This window comes from Brassica napus, chromosome C3 (assembly GCF_020379485.1).
Source record: "Brassica napus cultivar Da-Ae chromosome C3, Da-Ae, whole genome shotgun sequence".
NCBI classification, from domain to species: Eukaryota; Viridiplantae; Streptophyta; class Magnoliopsida; order Brassicales; family Brassicaceae; genus Brassica; species Brassica napus.
The window spans coordinates 26,000,975-26,019,924 of NC_063446.1; the positions used below are offsets into that span (position 1 = coordinate 26,000,975).

The following is an 18,950-nucleotide window of genomic DNA, read 5'->3' on the forward strand; positions in this document are numbered from 1 at the left end:
TCTGGCTCTCATCTCCTCCATCAGCGCCTCATCCCACCATTTGTAGACATGGCATTGGCCGTCGTCTTTCTTCGCACAAGTGTAATATCTTCTCCCTGTTTCACATACGCAAAACTAGCTAAGCACATACACAAACTAGCACATAAGCAAGTCAGTAACTAACTAGCACATACCTTGATCTTGCCTAGTGTTAGACGTTGCAAGCAGTGGCCTAGCACCACAATAGCAAACCTGCGGGAAACCAAACTCAACCTCCGGTTGCGGAGGGTAGTGAACCTGTGAACTACGTTCCAAGCTTAACTCAGCTTGGTCACGTCGTATGAGATCATCCGTCTCGCTGTACTCACTGTCGTCATTGTTTCCAAATAAATCCTCGTCATCTGTGAGTAACGGCTGTGTGGTTTCAGTTTGAGCGTATGAGTAAAGACTGAAATGGGAGGTGGATAGACACAATGAATATGTTGCAGTTATATTAAATTGCTGCATTCAACTTCTGTATGAGAGAAAGAGTCATCGACGTCTGAGAAATAGATCTAAGCATATTGTGCCTGTGTCGACTGCTATCATCACAAATCAGTCTACTTCTTTTGTTTGCTATTGAACGTTGTGTCAATTTATTCATAGTCTGAGCATTTCAAATTTATATCCTAAATGATAGGTGTTCCATATGTTTTAAGTTTTTCCATTTCCCGCGCCAAAAAAATGTTTTTATATACAAATTATATATATATATATATGTATATATATATATATATGTATATGCGTATATATATATATATATATGTATATGCGTATGTACGTGATGCAATGAATAAAATCAAAAATGAGTTTAAATATTCGTTATTATTAGTGTGTCGGAGGTGCCCATCAGTTAATGCCTTTTTTTTTTGTTGGGGGATCAATTTCGGTTTAACTTGACTTCAAAAAAGTTTTTCAAATTTGGTTCTAAATCGATTTCTTCAGATATTATTGTAACAGATCTATATATATAAAGTAGATATTTTCCCTTCTTCTGACAAGTGGCAGGGAGGTTTGCTGCCACGTGTCCTCTTTTATTTTTTCATCAAAATTCACATGTTTGTTATATTAAAAAATTACCGATGGAACTTGAATAATGCAAAAACTAAGAAAATTAGAATAAATAAACAAATAACAAAAGAAAGCGAAATTTTCGATTCCGATAGAATTTCTGAGAATTTTAGTTATCTAATCGTTCTCGCACAAAGAATCATTATATGAAATTTGATAATTATTTTATTGGTCAGTAAAATTCAAGATGAATAAATAAATAATATAAATAATATAAATAATTTTAAATATTTAATTTATGAACAACTAAAAATAATATTAACTTTCACTATTTATTAATTTTTACTATTTTCTATTTTTTAATTTACAAATTAAATATTTATTTCACTATTAAAAATCATAAAATAACTAAACTAAGAAGAAGAAACTGGAGCACAACATATGGTCTAAACCTAAAACCTCCGCAACCACCAAAAAAAGGTAAAATTCCATAATAATACTAACTCAATAAAGGTCCGAAACTGAAAAGAGATTAATAATGAGGACTAAATTACCTCATCTTACTACATAGTGTTTTAGCTAAAATAATCAGAAGTCAGAATAAAAAAAAAAAAAAAAAATCTGAGACAAAACAATCCTCCGAACACAAATGTGTGTGATAGAGTACCAACGCAAAGAACCAAAAAGCAAGCCAGAAGAAAAATAATGACCAAAATGCCAAAGTCAGTACGAAGTAGGAAGGCACATGCCTAAAGCCCCAAAAGCCCAGCCACCAGCTAAGAGGTAAGAAGCACCTCACAAACTTAAGCAAGACGTCCATGCCAGCTAAGAACCACAAAACTCTAGATTAAAAGGACCAAATCTCCATGAGATTAACTCCGTACGCCTATACCAAGGGAAACATGGAAAGAAAAGAAACAACCTGAGGGAGCGAGAATGGTAGCCAACCACCGAGAAACCAGAGCTCAAGCTTGATACCATAAACAACCTTCCAAGCCCACCGAGCATACACAGAGGAAAACACTATCCAAACCTAGAGTGGAAAACATGGCAGAAATGAGAGCTACTAGAGATGCGAGCAGCAATGAAAACTGCAACGAGATGAGAGAACAGTGAGGGAATGGAAAACAAAATGAAATTAGCAAACCGTAGAGCCGTACTCAAGCTATGAAAGAGATAAAAGAAGTTAGATCACGAAAAAAATAAAATTTTAAAACCAAGACGAACAGGGACCATCGACGTCAAGCCAACGACAATGAAAAAACATCAACGACGCTTAAACTCTGACCCAACCCAAGAAGATGCAGTCTCCAACATCAGCCAAAATTTAAGGAAGAAAAGGAGCAATCAATATTGACCGAAACAACCTACAATGCAGTGAGAAATAACCGCACAACTTGGAACTCATAGACCCGACCTATAACAAAGATGAGATAATCTCACAGGACAAGAAGGACAATAAGAACTCTACTCCAAAACATAACAATCATTCTTGGGAGAAGCACCCGTGAGGTAAATGAAATACAAAGATGGTTATAGGTAAGGTCAAAATATAGAGATATGGCTAAAAACATCTCAAAAAAATAATGTTCAAAATTTTGAAAATACAATAAAATATAATTTTGACTCTGAAATCGTTAATCTTAGAATCAACAAATATATAAATGCAAAGTTATTGAAACTAAATATGTTTTATATGAGAGGCTCACGTCACCACTAACAAATACTATTATATACACGACAACACATTATTGAAAAAACAAACACAAAATATATTAACATATCACTTACTACTACATAATACAGTAAAAATACAAATAATGCTTTTAACAAATAAAGACGGCTACATAATTATATCATCCTGAAAAATTATACTTATTAACAATAAAACAATATTCCACGCGAAGCGCGGACACCCCCTAATATATCATATTTTTGAGTTATGTGTGGTGATTACTGATTAGTAATGTCAACGACCAGAAAATCTTTTTTTGACGATGCTATATGTGAACTCATTACTCCACATTAACTCATAAGAAGAGGCAAAAGCTTCATCATAAAGAAAAGCCATGGAAATAGTTATCGTGAAAAAGATTTGCATAGATAAAAATGAAAACGAATAACCACTGAGACATTGTCTTAGATAAAAAAGCAAAAAAAAACAAAAGCAAAGTTCAAACTGGAGAAAATAAACTGATAAAATAGAAACGTAGTTGTAAGCTATAGGAAAAGGTCTTATTCCACACGTGCCTTCTTATGGGCACTCTCTTCCATAGCAAACTGTTCCTCTTCTGCTGCCTCACGGCTGCCAATTGCACCATTGGCTGCAGATCCTCGTGTCACAGTCTGAGAGACTGCCGGTTGAGGGACCTCTTCGGCTTCCTGAAACCAACATAGCAATGTTGCTGATTTAATATTTATAACATCAGAAACTTTTGATAAGGGGAAGGGAAAATCACTCACAGCAAAGCTTGGGGTGGGAGCTATCTCTGGTGCAGCAAACATGCGTGAGATGGTGAAGGTCTGGTGGTTTGCAGTGAAGTTGAAGTCTGTTAGCTTGAGCTGGAAAGTGTAGGTGTTACCAACAATGACAGTGAGAGTTCGAGGAAGCTCAGTGTCAACATGGGCACTAATACCAATCCCCTGACAAAGTAGTAAAAACATTACAAATGTATTGAGTTCCACAAGCAATCGTAAACGCTGGAATGGGTTAAAAAGGACTTACCACAATCTGCGCAGCTTCGGAAGCTAGCACATTAGTCAGCTTAGCAACTTCTTTATCAAATCCAAGGAAAGACGATGTGCCAGTCGGGTCTGAAACAGAAAATACTACCCGATACTTGTCGGACATAAATGAATTTCAGTATTTGGTTCAATGACACAACAAACTTAAAAGGGAAAAAAATTACTTCAGTTCAGCTACAGCATTGGTTTCATTGCATGAGGGACAGTTGAATGAAGTTTCCTCACGGATGAGTTTCTTCGAACACAGAGAGCAGCCAATATAGCACCAACCATCGTCAAGCTGAATCCCAATTACTTTAGCCGTGCAAAGGAATTCGATGATCTGTTAAAGGAAAAAAAAACGATTAATTAGACAATTCTAAAAAGGGAGTAACTTCCAATGTATCAGTTTGTACCTGAGGTTCAGCAGAGAGAACAAACTCGTTAAGCTCAGCGATGGTGAGAGGCTCAATCTTTTGTGCATGAACCACCTTTGATGAAGACCCTGTCTCGTCTGCTCCACCACCTGGTAGTCTGTAAGAAGATAATACACTACAAGAAAACATAATCTTAACGAGGGCGATTTTCCTCGTGAGTTCGTCGTAAAAGAGGCTTTACGACGAATTAGCGAGGAACCACGTTGGGTCGTTACTCATCTGTCGTAACACATATTTCCTCGCCAATTCGTCGTAACGTAGCGAGGAATATATTTCGTCGTAAAGACGAAGTAGATCATTTCGTCGTAAAGACCACGTCAACATTCCACGTAAGGAGGTCGCTATATTTCCTCGTAAATACCTCGAAACAAGTTCCCCGTAAACTACACGTAAATACCTTGAAAGTGTTTCCTCGTAAAATACTCGTTTATCTTTCCTCGTTATTTCCTCGTAAATGTTTTCTCGCAAAATACTCGTTTATTATTTCTCGTCATTTCCTCGTAAGGTTTCCACGTAAATAGGTCGTACCTTAGCTACGAATTTACTTCATTTTTATTATTTTACAGAATTTAAAAATATAATTAAAAAATAATTAAAATTATTTAATTTATTAATAAAATTGAAATTTAAAATAAAAATAAATCAATATGAAAATATTTTATATATAAATAAGTTTTGAATTTATAATACAACAACCGGAAAAAAAAAACTAAGAGTCGTTCATCGCCTGGTAGAATTCATCACTCCTCCTCGTAACATCCGCCTCGTTATATACGTCGGATGACTCGCCTCGAATGGGATGTTGTTGTCGCATGTTCCTCAACATGGACTTCCATTCCGGATTTGTGGCCGCTATAACGTCCAAGAAGCCCTCGACTCACCGAAGATCTCTCTGTAATGGGCAGTAAGTCTTTCTTTTCGAACCTGAGAAAAAAATTAAATTTTTAAAATTAACATCAACAGTATATTTCCCAACATTATCCACCTAATGAACACTAAATAACATAAAATCCGTAAACCTATCTAAATTCCCTATACTAACCACCTAATCTATATTAAACTAACCAAATTAGAGAGGAATTAGAGAGACTTACCATTGCTACGAAATGGAGAGGAGGTGGAGAGGAAGTAGAGAGGAAAGAAAGAGTGAGGGCTCGGGGGTATATATAAGATTGCATATCGTCGCAAATTCGTCGTAAGGTTACGACGAAATAGCGAGCAGTTACAAAGGCCCGTGTTTTTCAATACGAGGAAATTACGAGGAATCGCAAAGGCCCGTGTTTTTATATACGAGGTATTAACGACGATTTTGCTTACGTGGAATTAACGAGTCTTGCTTTCCTATAAATATACCCACAACTCTCATTCTCAAACCACACACAAACTCCCAAATCACACCCTATCTGAAATCACATTCCTCAGTAAAATCCTATTCAAATTATAAATATTTGAAAAAATAGGAAAATGATAAGATATTAGAATTCATGTGGGCGAGACTTACGTATTATAATTGCTGGAAGTCTTGCCACATGTTAATCTGATATTTTTATCCTTTTCCTTTTTTTTCTAGTTTTTACACTACGAGGTATTTACGACGATTTCTACTTACGTGGAATTAACGAGTGTTATGTTTAAATCCTATTACGTGGTATTTACGACGATTTCATCCAACGTGGTCTTTACGACGATTTATGCTTACGTAGAATTAACGAGTGTTTTGTTTAAATCCTTTTACGTGGTGTTTACGACGATTTCTGCTTACGTGGAATTAACGAGTATTATGTTTAAATCCCTAAAATCCGAAACCTCCAAACCCCAAACCCCAAACCCCAAACCCCAAACCCCAAACCCAAAACCCCAAACCTGAAACCCCAAACCCCAAACCTCAAACCACGAAACCTCCAAACCTCAAACCCCAAACCCCAAACCCCAAACCCCAAACCTGAAACCCCAAACCCCAAACCTCAAACCCCGAAACCTCTAAACCCCAAACCCCAAACCCCATATTCCAAACTCCAAACTCCATATTCCTTATTTTCATATATTCCAAACTCCATCTTTATTTTTAAATTTCGTCGTTATTTCCTCGTTGGCTTACGAGTTATTTACGACGATTTCTGCCTACGTGGAATTTACGACGATTTCTTATACGTGGTCTTTACGACGATTTCTGCCTACGTGGAATTTACGACGATTTCTTATACGTGGTCTTTACGACGATTTGTGCTTACGTGGAATTAACGAGTATTATGTTTAAATCCCTAAAATCCGAAACCTCCAAACCCCAAACCCCAAACCTGAAACCCCAAACCCCAAACCTCAAACCCCAAAACCTCCAAACCCCAAACCCCAAATCCCAAACCCCAAACCCCAAACCTCAAACCCCGAAACCTCTAAACCCCAAACCCCAAACCCCATATTCCAAACCCAAAACTCCATATTCCTTATTTTCATATATTCCAAACTCCATTTTATTTTTAAATTTCGTCGTTATTTCCTCGTTGGCTTACGAGGTATTTACGACGATTTCTGCCTACGTGGAATTTACGACGATTTCTTATACGTGGTCTTTACGACGATTTCTGCCTACGTGGAATTTACGATGATTTCTTATACGTGGTCTTTACGACAATTTGTGCTTACGTGGAATTAACGAGTATTATGTTTAAATCCCTAAAATCCGAAACCCCCAAACCCCAAACCCCAAACCCAAAACCCCAAACCCCAAACCTGAAACCCCAAACCCCAAACCTCAAACCCCAAACCTCAAACCCCGAAACCTCCAAACCCCAAACCCCAAACCCCAAACCCCAAACCCCAAACCTGAAACCCCAAACCCCAAACCTCAAACCCCGAAACCTCTAAACCCCAAACCCGAAACCCGAAACCCCAAACCCCATATTCCAAACCCAAAACTCCATATTCCTTATTTTCATATATTCCAAACTCCATCTTTATTTTTAAATTTCGTTGTTATTTCCTCGTTGGCTTACGAGGTATTTACGACGATTTCTGCCTACGTGGAATTTACGACGATTTCTTATACGTGGTCTTTACGACGATTTTTGCCTACGTGGAATTTACGACGATTTCTTATACGTGGTCTTTACGACAATTTGTGCTTACGTGGAATTAACGAGCCTGCGTTCTTTATTTTAATATTTCGTCGTTATTTCCTCGTTGGCTTACGTGGAATTTACGAGTGTTATGTTTAAATCCCTAGAATCCAAAACCCCAAACCCCAAACCCCATATTCCTTATTTTCTACTTCATATATTCCAAACCACATCTTTATTTCTATTCCAAACCACAATTCCTACATTTACTTATTCATAAAACAAACTCCCACATTACCTTATTCATAAAACAAACCCCACATTATCTTATTCATAAAACAAACTCTCTCATCTTATTCATAAAACAAATACATCAATCGGATACATCGACATTCTCGTCATCACTAGAAACATCATCATTTTCATTAAACTCGTCTTCAACAGCTTCGTCTGTGGCATCATCGGTAAGATCTTCGTACTCGTGATTATGCGGATCAATGAGAAGGATGTCATCAATTTCTTGTTCAGGTTCCTTGACTTCATTTATCTGTTCTTCTTGCAATTGTGGTTGTTCTCCACTGATGATTCATCCTCGAGGTGTAACTTTGATCACTGCTAACCAATTTATACCTGAATCTCTCATCCGAGGGTATGGAAGGAAGCTAACTTGGTCTGCTTGTGAAGCTAAGATGAAAGGCTCGAATTTGTTGTACCTTCGTCCACCGTTGACATCAACTACACCAAATTTGTTAGACCGAACACCTCTGTTGACGACGGGGTCGAACCATTCACATTTGAAGAGGACGCATTTCAACTTCAGTATCCCTGGAAATTCGACTTCAATAATCTCCGTCAAGATCCCGTAGAAATCTGTTTCCCCTTTCATCCATATTCCATAGTTACTGGTCGCCCGCTGTCTACCATACTCATATGTATGAAAAGTATAGCCTCGTGTGAAATACATCTGTGATGTGGTGACCTTTACAAGTGGAGATTGAATTACTTCGTGTAACCACTTAGGATAATCTGCATCTGTGATGTGGTGACCTTAAAAAAAAAAACGTGTAACACCTACAAAGTTGGTGGATTCAAAATTTCCTCGCTAAATACACATAAACTATTTCCTCGTAAATAACACGCAAAGTTTACGTCGTATTTACGAGGAAGTAGTTTTTCCTCGTAAAATACTCGTTAAATTACATCCACTTTACGACGAAACACTTTTGTCGTTACGTTACGAGAAAATAACGATGACTTTAGTTTTCCACGTAAGTTCCTCGTAAAATCGACGTAAATTTACGAGGATTGTTTTTCCACGTTAAATTTCCTCGCTAAGCATGTGTTTTCTTGTAGTGATACTGACAAAGGCATCAAAAGGAACATAATACAGGGAACCAAAATATCTAGTGTAGAATATAAAGCAAAGGTCTCGCCTTTCAAGCCGATCCTTTCCAGCTGAGGTCTCAGAGTCAAAGAAAATCCTTGAAGCGGATGTTCCATTCAAGTATAACTTGCCTGCCAACAGTAATGTGGAGTTATCTAAGAGAACACAAACCACTATGACTGTTTTATCACTTTGACAAATGAGGCTACTTTAAATGGAATGCTCTTCTACCCGATACATCACTGCAAATAATATGAGTAACATTGTCAGACAGTGTAGATAGAGTAAACGATAATAACAAACAGATACAATAACACACAAAATACCTCTCCACACGAAGAGTAAGCATCACGCGTTGTGCTCCGGGTAAACGGTCCGTGATGGTGCTCCTAATTGCACGAACCTCCCCAATAACATCTGAGGTATTATATTATGATAAGTTACAGTGCGAAATGAGAAAAAAAAATCTAATATTAAGGAAAGAAATACCTGGGAGCTGTCTAGAGGTGTTTGCTAACTCAAGAATCTGTCCATGTGGTCGGAAGCGAAAATGTTCTGTAGGTATGGTTCTAGCAGTGGCAGCAAGCTTCTCAAAATCAGTTCCTTCATTGAAAAGGATGGAGTCAGGGCCATCAGTCAACTTGAATTTCGGGTTGCTGCGTGTAACGTCAAACCGGCTGAGAGTGTAAACTGATCTTTCAGTAAGACGTTCCCTGAACTTACGTTGGTGAACAGCAGGAACACACCCTTGAACCATGGTATCCTGTTGATATCAAAGTAGAGAAACATCAGTTAATCAAATAAGCTTAACTGTCAAGAGAGCTAATCGGAAAAAATTAAAAGGAAAGTGAAAATTTCTTAAAAATCTGAATTAAAATTATAACGAATGTGAATTATGTTTCTGAATAAATTAAATTTTTTTGCAAACAGATCAACGTCTTTGATGGAAGTCAATAAAAAAATATTTAAAAAACTTTGAATCTTGAACATATAAAATCGGGGGGAAGAACACTTACAGCCTCATCGATGAGCAGCATCTCAATACTCATCAGCTCCCCTCCTTTGTTGATATTTCTGGCCTCCCAGAACCTCAGCAAGCGGACCTCAGCAGTATTAGAGCATCGACCGGCTCTCAAATTCGCAAGCAGAGTGTATGAATTCGCCATCTGAATATGTTGCTTCTAGGAGATCGTATGTTTGAGCAAATTGTTTCAGATGCGAGGTGAAGGGAAGTGATGGCCGATATTTATAGATGGAGTTCGAGGCGGTTTGAGGGTGAACGAAGAGATATATCGAAATCATTATGCATGAAAAGTGGATTATTGAATGGAAAACTCAGAATAAATGTAGGGCAAATCTCCAAAATAGCACATTTCTAAGTTTATATCACAAAGTTAGCACTCAAAAACTAAAATGACCAAAATAGCACCTTTCTAAGTTTATCCTTTGAAAATTTTAATTTTTTTATTTTTCAAAATTTGAAATCTTATCCCCAAAACCTCATTTCTCAACTCTAAACCCTAAACTCTAAACCCTAAACCCTAAACAATAAACCATAAACCCTAAACCCTAAACCCTAAACTCTAAACCCTAAACCCTAAACTCTAAACCCTAAACCCTAAACTCTAAACTCTAAACCCTAAACCCTAAACCCTAAATCCTAAACCCTAAATCCTAAACCCCACCCTTTAATTCTAAACCATAAGTTTGTGACTTTTGATAAAACATTAAGTGCTATTTTTGTGACTTTTGACCTTGAGTGCTAGTTTGGGAACATAAACTTGATTTAGTGCTATTTTTGTCTTTTTCTCATAAATGTAAGAGTAATGATTCTGGGACGTTTTGGTTTCTATGGTTTCTCTGCAGGGTGGAGGCACGGAAGAAGAAGGAGAATGACGCAGGGGAAAATAACCTTAAAAATTTATGGGCCTATACTAATCATACATAAGCCCAAACAATTTGTTTCTGATGCCCAAATATCGGGCCTCCCCGTGACGCGCGAGCAAGGAAGACAGCGTACAGACCACACTACGCTCTAGGCCTGAAGGGAGAGCGTGGGCTACACAGACGTCCTACCGAGCTGACACGTGTCAACAAAAACCCCAACCTATTTTGGTGTCGTGGAGGACTGTGTGCATCACACAAATCAACTTTATTATATATAGATTTCAAACTCTTATTCAAATGTCACTTATTCTAAAATCATACATGACAGTGTTAGAGGCCTCGACCACCAAATTAAATAAATCATAATTTTTAAGCTCAGATTTTAATAATGAATATAGGTCTCAACCTTCATTTTTAGTTTGAATTTATAATATATTGAGTAGATTTAGAAAAAAATGATACGTTTATAATAACTGCAACTTTTTATATGCTTGGTTTTATATTTGTATAGCTTGATTTTAAATATACATATATATATAAATATGGGCGAAAATCTTTCTAATAACAAGATTTACTTCATTTTATAGTTTCTATACTATTAAACACACAAATTTGATCACATCCATAAATCAATATGACTTTTTAACTTAAGAGACACTTCAGAAAATCATCTGTTAAAAACAAATTCTATATTTTACACTATTTTTTATAAAAAGAATTTATAGTAAAATCTGTTATTTAAAATCTACTAAAACTTACAAACCTATAATATTAAATTAATCAAAAATATGCCACGTAATTCTTAAGTCTCACCATCTCAGCAACAAATGCAGTTCTTATAAAATGCACACAAGCAATAAAACGAGAGACTGGACATTCGGGTCTTCATGCCAGTACAGATCGGTTCCTTTTGAGTTTGGGTTCCTTGGGTCCTAAACAATTGAATAATTGGGTATTTGAAAACTTTTGGTTCGTCTTCAGGTTGGTCTTTTTCAGGTTGAAGTTAGAGCAGGTCCATAATTTGAATAACTGTAATTTTTGGGAATGTGGCGGGTCTAGATTGGTTTGGATATTTAGTACCGAAAAAGAATCAAAGTATTCAAAAACCGAGAAACTGAAAATACCCAAATCTTTTTCCAAGTACCCAAAATACACTTTTTAAAAATTTGGAATTTCAACTGAAACCCGAAATTATAATCGAAAACAAAAACCAAATTTTTTTTTAAAAAAAGTATATATAGTACCAAAAACCTATCCAAAATATCCAATATACCTAACATACACAAAAAAATTTGAAGTACTGTAAGTACCCGATCGGGTTTCGGGTATGAACCAGACCCGCTGGTCCAAGAATAAAATCTAATATGTACTTTGCCTTTGACCCAGACCCAAACTGTACCAATATTGTATGATCGATTTCGGTTTATTTTTTCGGTTCCGGAAAAATATCCAAATGTAAACGAAAGAAAGAGTTACATAAGAGTGTACATACAAAAAATTTAATAAACTAATTCATAAATTATATAATTTTAATTAAACTTTTTAGGTATAATATGACTCTATAACATGATAATATACAAAAACTATAAAAAACTAATTCACAAATTTTATTTACAACCTAAAGAACAACCCGCGCTTTCTAAGCGAGGATCAAAAGGATTATAATTTTAGAAACATTTAACTCATTTTGGTGATCATTAAGAGCACACAATCAAACCCAAAACTTGTCTTTTGTATGAGCTGTGAAAGTTGTTGAGAAAGGTGCTCTAATTTTCTGTTTGGTTGATGGTAATTTATTAGTGATTTTGTGTTTGTGTCATGGTCATATATATATGGTCCGGTAAGGTTCTTTAGTTCTTACATTTACTGGTGAACATGTTCTAGGTCGATAAAGCAGATCATAAAAAATATATTATTTAATTTTCTCATCAGAGTTATTAGCAAAGTGATACTTCCTCTGTATTTTAAACCGTTTGTTCTTGTGGTGCCATCTTAAAACGGATTGGTTTCAAGTTTGTAACTCTTGATGTATTTTATTATGCTTCTGTTTGCAGCACTTCGGGCTGTCCTTTCGGAGAGAACTGCCATTTCTTGCATTACGTACCCGGAGGATACAATGCTGTAGCAGCTGACAAACATGACACCACCCATGCCTCAAGTTTCAAGAAACATGCAAGGGAGATTCTCAGGGAGAGGAGACTCTGGTCCTGGCCACCTCTCTAGCTTTGGTGCCTCGGCCACTGCAAAAATCAGCGTGGATGCTTCATTGGCAGGCGCAATCATTGGAAAAGGTGGAGTCAGTTCCAAACAGATATATCGTCAAACAGGGGCGAAGCTAACGATTCAAGATCACGAGAGGGACCCGAACCTGAAGAACATTGAGCTTGAAGGAACGTTTGAGCAGATAAACGAAGCGAGCGTGATGGTTAGAGAGCTGATTGGGAGGCTCAACTCGGCAGCTAGGAGACCACCAGCTGGTGTTGTTGGTGGGGTTGGTTCTGAAGGGAAACCGCATCCAGGGAGCAACTTCAAGACGAAGATGTGTGAGAGATTCTCTAAAGGAAGCTGTACGTTTGGTGATAGATGTCACTTTGCACACGGGGAAGCGGAGCTACGCAGGTCAGGAATCTCCTCCTGAGTTATTATTGCTGGAGTTAGAAGAGAAGTTTACTTGCAAAACAAGTCTCTTCCTTTTGTGCTCAATTCACGTCTTCACCTACTTACTTTTTTTTTGTGCTGTTTTCTTTTGTTTATGAGAATACAATGTTAGTTTCATTGTCATTGTATGTTTTTTTTTTAGAATTTAGTTTTTGTTAGATCAAGTTTGGGAGGTTTCATGAATGATATTCACAACAAACAGTGGCTAGGATTTGTATGCTGCCTTTATTTGATTATCTCCATATCATCTGGTCATATGATTTTCTGAATATGTTGAGGGTTTTTCTTGTAGTAGAAAAAATATCTATAGGACAAATATAATCAATTTCGTGCATGTTTAACGGTTCTTCCAGTTCATCAAGTGATAGAGCCATTAAGGCTTGGTCCATCGACCCCATGGCATCAAAGTCTACATTAGTGGAGTTTTCAGATCCATAAACATCCGTTGGTCTTCCTTGCCTTGTTGGCTTTAGAAAATGTTTAAAGAGAAAAAATAAAATAAAAATAAAAAAGTTGTAAAAATCACGTATTATTGCTTTGTTGGCTTTAGAAAAAACAACACAAAAGAAGATAGAGAAAATTTTAAAGACTTTAGAGATTTAGGATGATTATTTTTTAAAAAAAGTCTGATTAGTATAGGTGTATAATTTTCGTTTGACAATTGTCAAAAATATCTTATGTGGATCTAAGTACACTTCCTTATGTATTTTCGTTTGTTTGTTTGTGCAAAGTGCAACCATACTTCGTTGCGTCCAATACACCACTAAAAATAACACTCCTTTTCTAGTGGTGCACTTTTTTTCATTTTTGTGGTTATTCACAATGAAAATTGACAACCTTGTGTAATATTAGGGTGCCAACTCAACTGCCAAGGTTCTTTAACAAAAAAAAACGAAAAATAATATAGCGAAAAAGTTAGCCAATCAATTTAAAGACATGTGTAATCTATAGTTTAACTCTAAAATATATTATTTACATTTTTAAATAATCATATAAAAAATGCTTCAACTCCTAAAATTTCATCAGGAACAATAGAAAAAAAAACAATTAAAAAGAAGCAAAATCAGACCATTTTATTCAGCAACTTTCCTTAGCTGCATTTTAGAAAACATGACAGTCAATAAAACAGAGATCGCAACTCTAGTTTCAACTTATGCCACTGCAAAAAGTCAACCTTTTTGGACGGATAAATGGTAGAAAGACCAGAAGACCCACACACCGGGGCCCATATATTGACAGCGTGGCATCACAGAAGCCCACCAGCCAAACTATCTCGTTCTTGTCCGGTCTTTCCTAGTTTCATCGTCTCTCACCGGTTTGTCTCTCCACGCTTCTCTTACCTGCGTTCGATTCCGTAATCTCGACTCCGAAGTCTAACTCTTCGTCTGAGAGACGAAGACCGCTCGTCTCAGAGAAGGCGTTTTCCAGACTCCCTGCGACGACGACGAGATTACCGCTGCTTGGCTCGCACCTAAAGACGTTCCTCCTCAGAAGATGTCATGTGTTGTTGTTCATATTGCAGGTAGCACCATTACAGATAGATTCTTGTGTATTTCAAGTATGAATCTCTTTATTCACATGGAAACAGATTCCATAGTTATAGAACTAGTTGCTCTGCTCTATGGTGGAATGGCTTTTTCTAATTGTTTATGTGATCTTCATCTGTGCACGCACACCAGCTTATGGGATAATATTTATTACAATAGTTATTCAGTTTGTAAATATCATATCTTGGTGCATTGCTTGTAGGGACAGGTGATCATACATATGACAGGAGATTGCGTCTAGGTTGACCTTTGGTGAAGCAAAACATTGCAACAATGGTGCTGGAGAGGTAATCAGAGAGACTCTTTCTCTCTCTCTCTCTCTCTCCTGTGACTTGAAATCTTCTTTTTGCTTTGATCAAACATTAGATAAATCCCCACTGCATCCCTTTCTCCTCTGTGTTAGTGATCTACTTTTACTAGGGAGGGCAACGATCGAAGAGTCTCGCAGTCTTCTTATTCACTGGCTAGACACCGAGGAAGGCTTTGGAAAGATGGGTGTTTGTGGGCGCGTAGTATGGGTAAGCCATGAAACTAACTTGTGAACTATTGCATCTCACATCAAGTGACTGACTGACTTGTTCTTTGCTTTCACAGAAACTTGAAAAAATGTTAACGGAGGAGTACAACACTTCCCTACCTATCTCCACACTCTGCAGTTGTTGCGTTCATACTAAAGCATGGAAGCGCTTTGGAGGCACCAAGGGAAGAACTTGAAGCGCAGAAGATCACAATGATTCTTGACCAAGTGAGAGAGAGAGAGAGAGAGGATGAGAACTATTCTCTCCCTCACTTCACTGATGAGAGAAATCCTGAAGCTGTCATGTTTGTTGCTGCAACTGTAAGTAGATAAATCAATCCATACATTTCTGATGATGATGGTGATTATCTTATACGATTGTGTGTAGGATGATGGATACATAACAATGACGAGTTTCGCAGGGCGATAATGGACGGTCTCGATAGAGTAGACTGGAAGGAGTCATGGTGACTGTCGTCATACCATTGTAACACAACTCCATCTGCCTTTTTCTCACAACCTCTGTCTCCTTATGCCTTGTTACAATTTGGTTTAATCGTGAAGAAAAGTGACTCTTTGTGGGTTTTTTTGCTTCAAGCTAGGTATGTATAACATTTTTGTCCCCACATTTTGAATCTTCTTCGAGCAATTAGAGCTAATCTGCTCATTGAGCTATAAAGCTGTTGAGGGTCCTGCGTTATCGAATACTGTTGCAGCTAGTTTTAGGCACGTAATTTTAAAAAGTTAGGGTTTTTGCAATTTATTGACTCTTTGTAATTCTCACAGGGTCGGCATGCGTTGGTGTATGATATAAACGCAATAAATGAAACGTGGGAATGGGTTGATCTCAAGGAGGTAAGCTTTTGACATGATGAGGATCTTTGATAAGAGCTGACATTGTTTTTTTGTTTGTAGATACCACCTGAAGATATAAGGTGGGATGAAAAGAGGATAGTGGGGGTAGCCTTAAACACTGGACCTGGAAGTGGATCAATCCGTGGCAACCGAAGAAACCAAGGCCACATTGGTAGAGGGAGAGGACCAAGAATTCATCAGCCGAGAAGAGAATTTTTGCCACCACCAACACAACAGAATGGTGGTGGTGGTGGTGATGATATTGAATTGTTCAACACAGACTTGCTTGTGAAGGAGGTTAGGTTTCTGTATGTATTGTGTCCATTAAGCTTAGCGGATGTTCTAAAGATCAAAGCTTTGTTTTAGGTGGAGAGAGTTTTCGATGCTACGCATCCTGATCCATTTGAGCTTGATAAGGCGAAGAAAATGCTCAAGGTTTGAGACTAAGACCATGATTAACCCGGGGTTCTTAGAGTGAGGTTCTTAGCGGAAGTTAAGAAACTATTTCTTAACTTTTAACTAAAAAAACTAAGAACCGGTTCTTAAAGTCCTTATTTAAGAACCGGTTCTTAACTTTTTTAGTTAAAAGTTAAGAAACAGTTTCTTAACTTGAGGTAAAAACCTCATCCTAAGAACTCCGGGTTAATCATGCTCTAATATTCTTTCTCTCGGCTATTGCGAGTTGGTTTAATGTTGTGGTTTTAGGAAAATAACACAAAAGTTGTGTGATGGCAGGAACATGAACAGGGCGCTTATGGCTGCCCTTGCAAGGCTTGCTGATACTTCTGATGGTGAAATTGGTAATAATATAAAAAGGCAAGGTTTCATTTTGTTTGCAATCTCAGAATAGTCTTGTATTTTATCGTTCAGTTGTCTGCTATGATGATAATTTTTTAAGGATAAAATAGCAAACCGAATCCCACCAATAAAAGCTTTATCACCTACTTTGCTCAAACTCGATAGTATCTAACCTGCAAATACATGAATTGCTTTAAAAAAATGGGTCTTGTTCTGGAACTTTGGACTGTGTGCTTCTCTATTGCAGAAACATGATATGATTTTTAATGGGTTTCCTGCCACCAGATGGAGATCCACCATATTCGCATGACCATCCAATGCATCAGGGATGAAAGAAAAGCTGTCTTTTAACTGAACCCACCAAGGACACAAGATGGAAATGAGCTAAATGTATGTTATGTTAAGTTAGGATCGGGACGTAGTAAGATTCTCTGTAAAGCAACAATATTTTTTTGGTTTTTAGAGAATTTAACCTGTGACTAATGATTGAGCCATGTAAAATGTTTGTTCCGGAGTCCACCTCCATCAGACCTGCCATCAAAACGCATACAGTTTATGTGTTCTGTTATATGGTTCTTCAAACATCCATGCATTATACAATACAAAATCAAAACTGCCATGCTATGTGTGACTTACAGAAAACACTTGCTGCCCCCTTTGTTTTTTTGCATTCATCTTCGATCAAAGTTGTTGCTTGCTGAAGCATGGACACCAGTTTGCGGCGGCGATTACGTTCTAATCCCTAGGATATTTGAATTAGGATAAATCAGGTTCCGGACATACAAACATATTAAAAAACAGCGATGGAAACGTAATATAGCTCATGAAGGTTAATGATTATAATATTTTTAAAAGAAGAAGATTAACCTCCGGAAGGAGAGAAACACGCCGTAGAGATTTGGCGGGATCGAGTTTCACTAAGGTTTAGAGAAATCACACGATCGAGAGAAGAAGATGATGCGATTGCTTTTCGTCCAAGTCATGAAGGAGAGAGGATGGTTAGACGTCGTCGACGATAATAGAACCAAAGAAGCAATGTTGACCTCTTTCTTCTTCTTCTCTCAACGAAAGAAGCAATTTTTAATAAGGCTTTAGTGATTTATTCAAAACGAAGATATGTAAATTATATATGTTTTGTACATAGATATATCAGCCAAACTAAGCAACGTATAACTCAATATCATAGTTCAAACTACGACCATATAATATAAAAAAGTAGCAAAAGGTTTAAAATTAATAATGATAATCAAGAAAAAACAAGTGCTATAAAAATATAATATTAGGCTCCACTTGGTAAATCATCAAAATGGAAAACCTTTTCAAATGTGGGTTTTATGAACCCACTCTAGTAATACCATGGACATTTCAACACTACTTAAAATTACTAAATTAAGATCTGAAAATATTATATGTATTATAAAAGAGATGCTCTCTAAGCTTCTTATTACTCATGACCAGAGGTCTATATTTATACAAGTATTATACCGTCTTATTTAAACCGTCATAAGAGAAAATGAAATCATATTCTTAATAGTACTTATCCTAAATACATATGGAAAAGGATAAACATCAAGTATAGATATATGTAAACTCTCATTCGTCTAAGTCATTAGCGAATGGGCCGGATGGATAGCTGATGAGCCGGACGGTTTGAACCTAATATGAGTCGATCACCACTTGGTTTATAACAATATGACGGTTCTATAACCAACATACTTTAGTTGGTTTATTAGGATTAATGCATGATAGTTTTACTTTCACTATAGTGTGAACCATACTTTTGACTGAATTAGAAATCATAAAGTCTTACAAATCCAAATAGTATAAATAAATAATAACTAACTTCTAATCAAATCATATCAGGACTAAAATGACTTTTTGTGTTAGGAATCCATAATCCCAAATATTGGAAACCTATGGACAATTTTCACTATGAATTCATACAAAGAATATGCCTTTATTTATCAGTATCAAAGTAAAACCACAAAACTACAGAGAGTCTACTAATAATAAATCTCACAATTTGTGGTTTTTTTCTTTTAATTATTTTCACATTTT

General features: G+C 36.8%; 3 protein-coding genes and 1 long non-coding RNA gene across 5 annotated transcripts; 2 read left to right on the plus strand and 2 right to left on the minus strand.

The window, feature by feature from the left end:
* Window positions 1-3,111: 3,111 nt before the first annotated feature.
* On the minus strand, window positions 3,112-8,979 carry LOC106349357. The gene is made up of 8 exons (XM_048749502.1): window positions 8,957-8,979; window positions 8,862-8,872; window positions 8,680-8,785; window positions 4,170-4,287; window positions 3,939-4,096; window positions 3,755-3,869; window positions 3,493-3,672; window positions 3,112-3,411 (listed from the first exon to the last, which is right to left on the minus strand). The coding sequence occupies exons 1-8, from the start codon at window positions 8,977-8,979 to the stop codon at window positions 3,265-3,267; spliced, it is 858 nt and encodes a 285-aa protein (XP_048605459.1). The 3' UTR covers window positions 3,112-3,264.
* LOC125584482 lies at window positions 8,741-10,066 on the minus strand. The gene is made up of 2 exons (XM_048752988.1): window positions 9,647-10,066; window positions 8,741-9,393 (listed from the first exon to the last, which is right to left on the minus strand). Exons 1-2 carry the CDS (start codon window positions 9,794-9,796, stop codon window positions 9,061-9,063), a joined length of 483 nt encoding a protein of 160 aa, XP_048608945.1. The 5' UTR covers window positions 9,797-10,066; the 3' UTR covers window positions 8,741-9,060.
* A 2,360-nt stretch (window positions 10,067-12,426) lies between these two features.
* Window positions 12,427-13,493, plus strand: LOC106350903 (zinc finger CCCH domain-containing protein 36-like). The gene has a single exon (XM_048752991.1). The coding sequence runs from the start codon at window positions 12,655-12,657 to the stop codon at window positions 13,153-13,155; it is 501 nt and encodes a 166-aa protein (XP_048608948.1). The 5' UTR covers window positions 12,427-12,654; the 3' UTR covers window positions 13,156-13,493.
* Window positions 13,494-14,334: 841 nt separating this feature from the next.
* Window positions 14,335-17,480, plus strand: LOC106349365. 2 transcript variants are annotated; one of them, XR_007321404.1, is made up of 10 exons: window positions 14,335-14,697; window positions 14,925-15,009; window positions 15,126-15,240; window positions 15,317-15,560; window positions 15,628-15,841; window positions 16,026-16,094; window positions 16,155-16,391; window positions 16,461-16,529; window positions 16,830-16,894; window positions 17,178-17,480. It is a non-coding gene; the product is annotated as an uncharacterized LOC106349365 (long non-coding RNA). The 2 variants fall into 2 exon arrangements; XR_007321405.1 differs by lacking the exon at window positions 17,178-17,480 and having other exon boundaries at window positions 14,336-14,697; window positions 15,662-15,841; window positions 16,830-16,916.
* The last annotated feature ends 1,470 nt before the right edge of the window (window positions 17,481-18,950 follow it).

Coding starts and splice junctions, on each gene's coding strand:
- LOC106349357 (XM_048749502.1), bottom strand. CDS start 8,979: ATGCTTACTCTTCGTGTGGAGAG. Junction 4,097..4,169: donor TTCTCTCTGCTGAACCTCAG/GTACAAACTGAT, acceptor TTCCTTTAACAG/ATCATCGAATTCCTTTGCAC. Junction 3,870..3,938: donor AATGCTGTAGCTGAACTGAA/GTAATTTTTTTC, acceptor TATGTCCGACAA/GTATCGGGTAGTATTTTCTG.
- LOC125584482 (XM_048752988.1), bottom strand. CDS start 9,796: ATGGCGAATTCATACACTCTGCTTGCGAATTTGAGAGCCGGTCGATGC. Junction 9,394..9,646: donor TGCTGCTCATCGATGAGGCT/GTAAGTGTTCTT, acceptor TGATATCAACAG/GATACCATGGTTCAAGGGTG.
- LOC106350903 (XM_048752991.1), top strand. CDS start 12,655: ATGACACCACCCATGCCTCAAGTTTCAAGAAACATGCAAGGGAGATTC.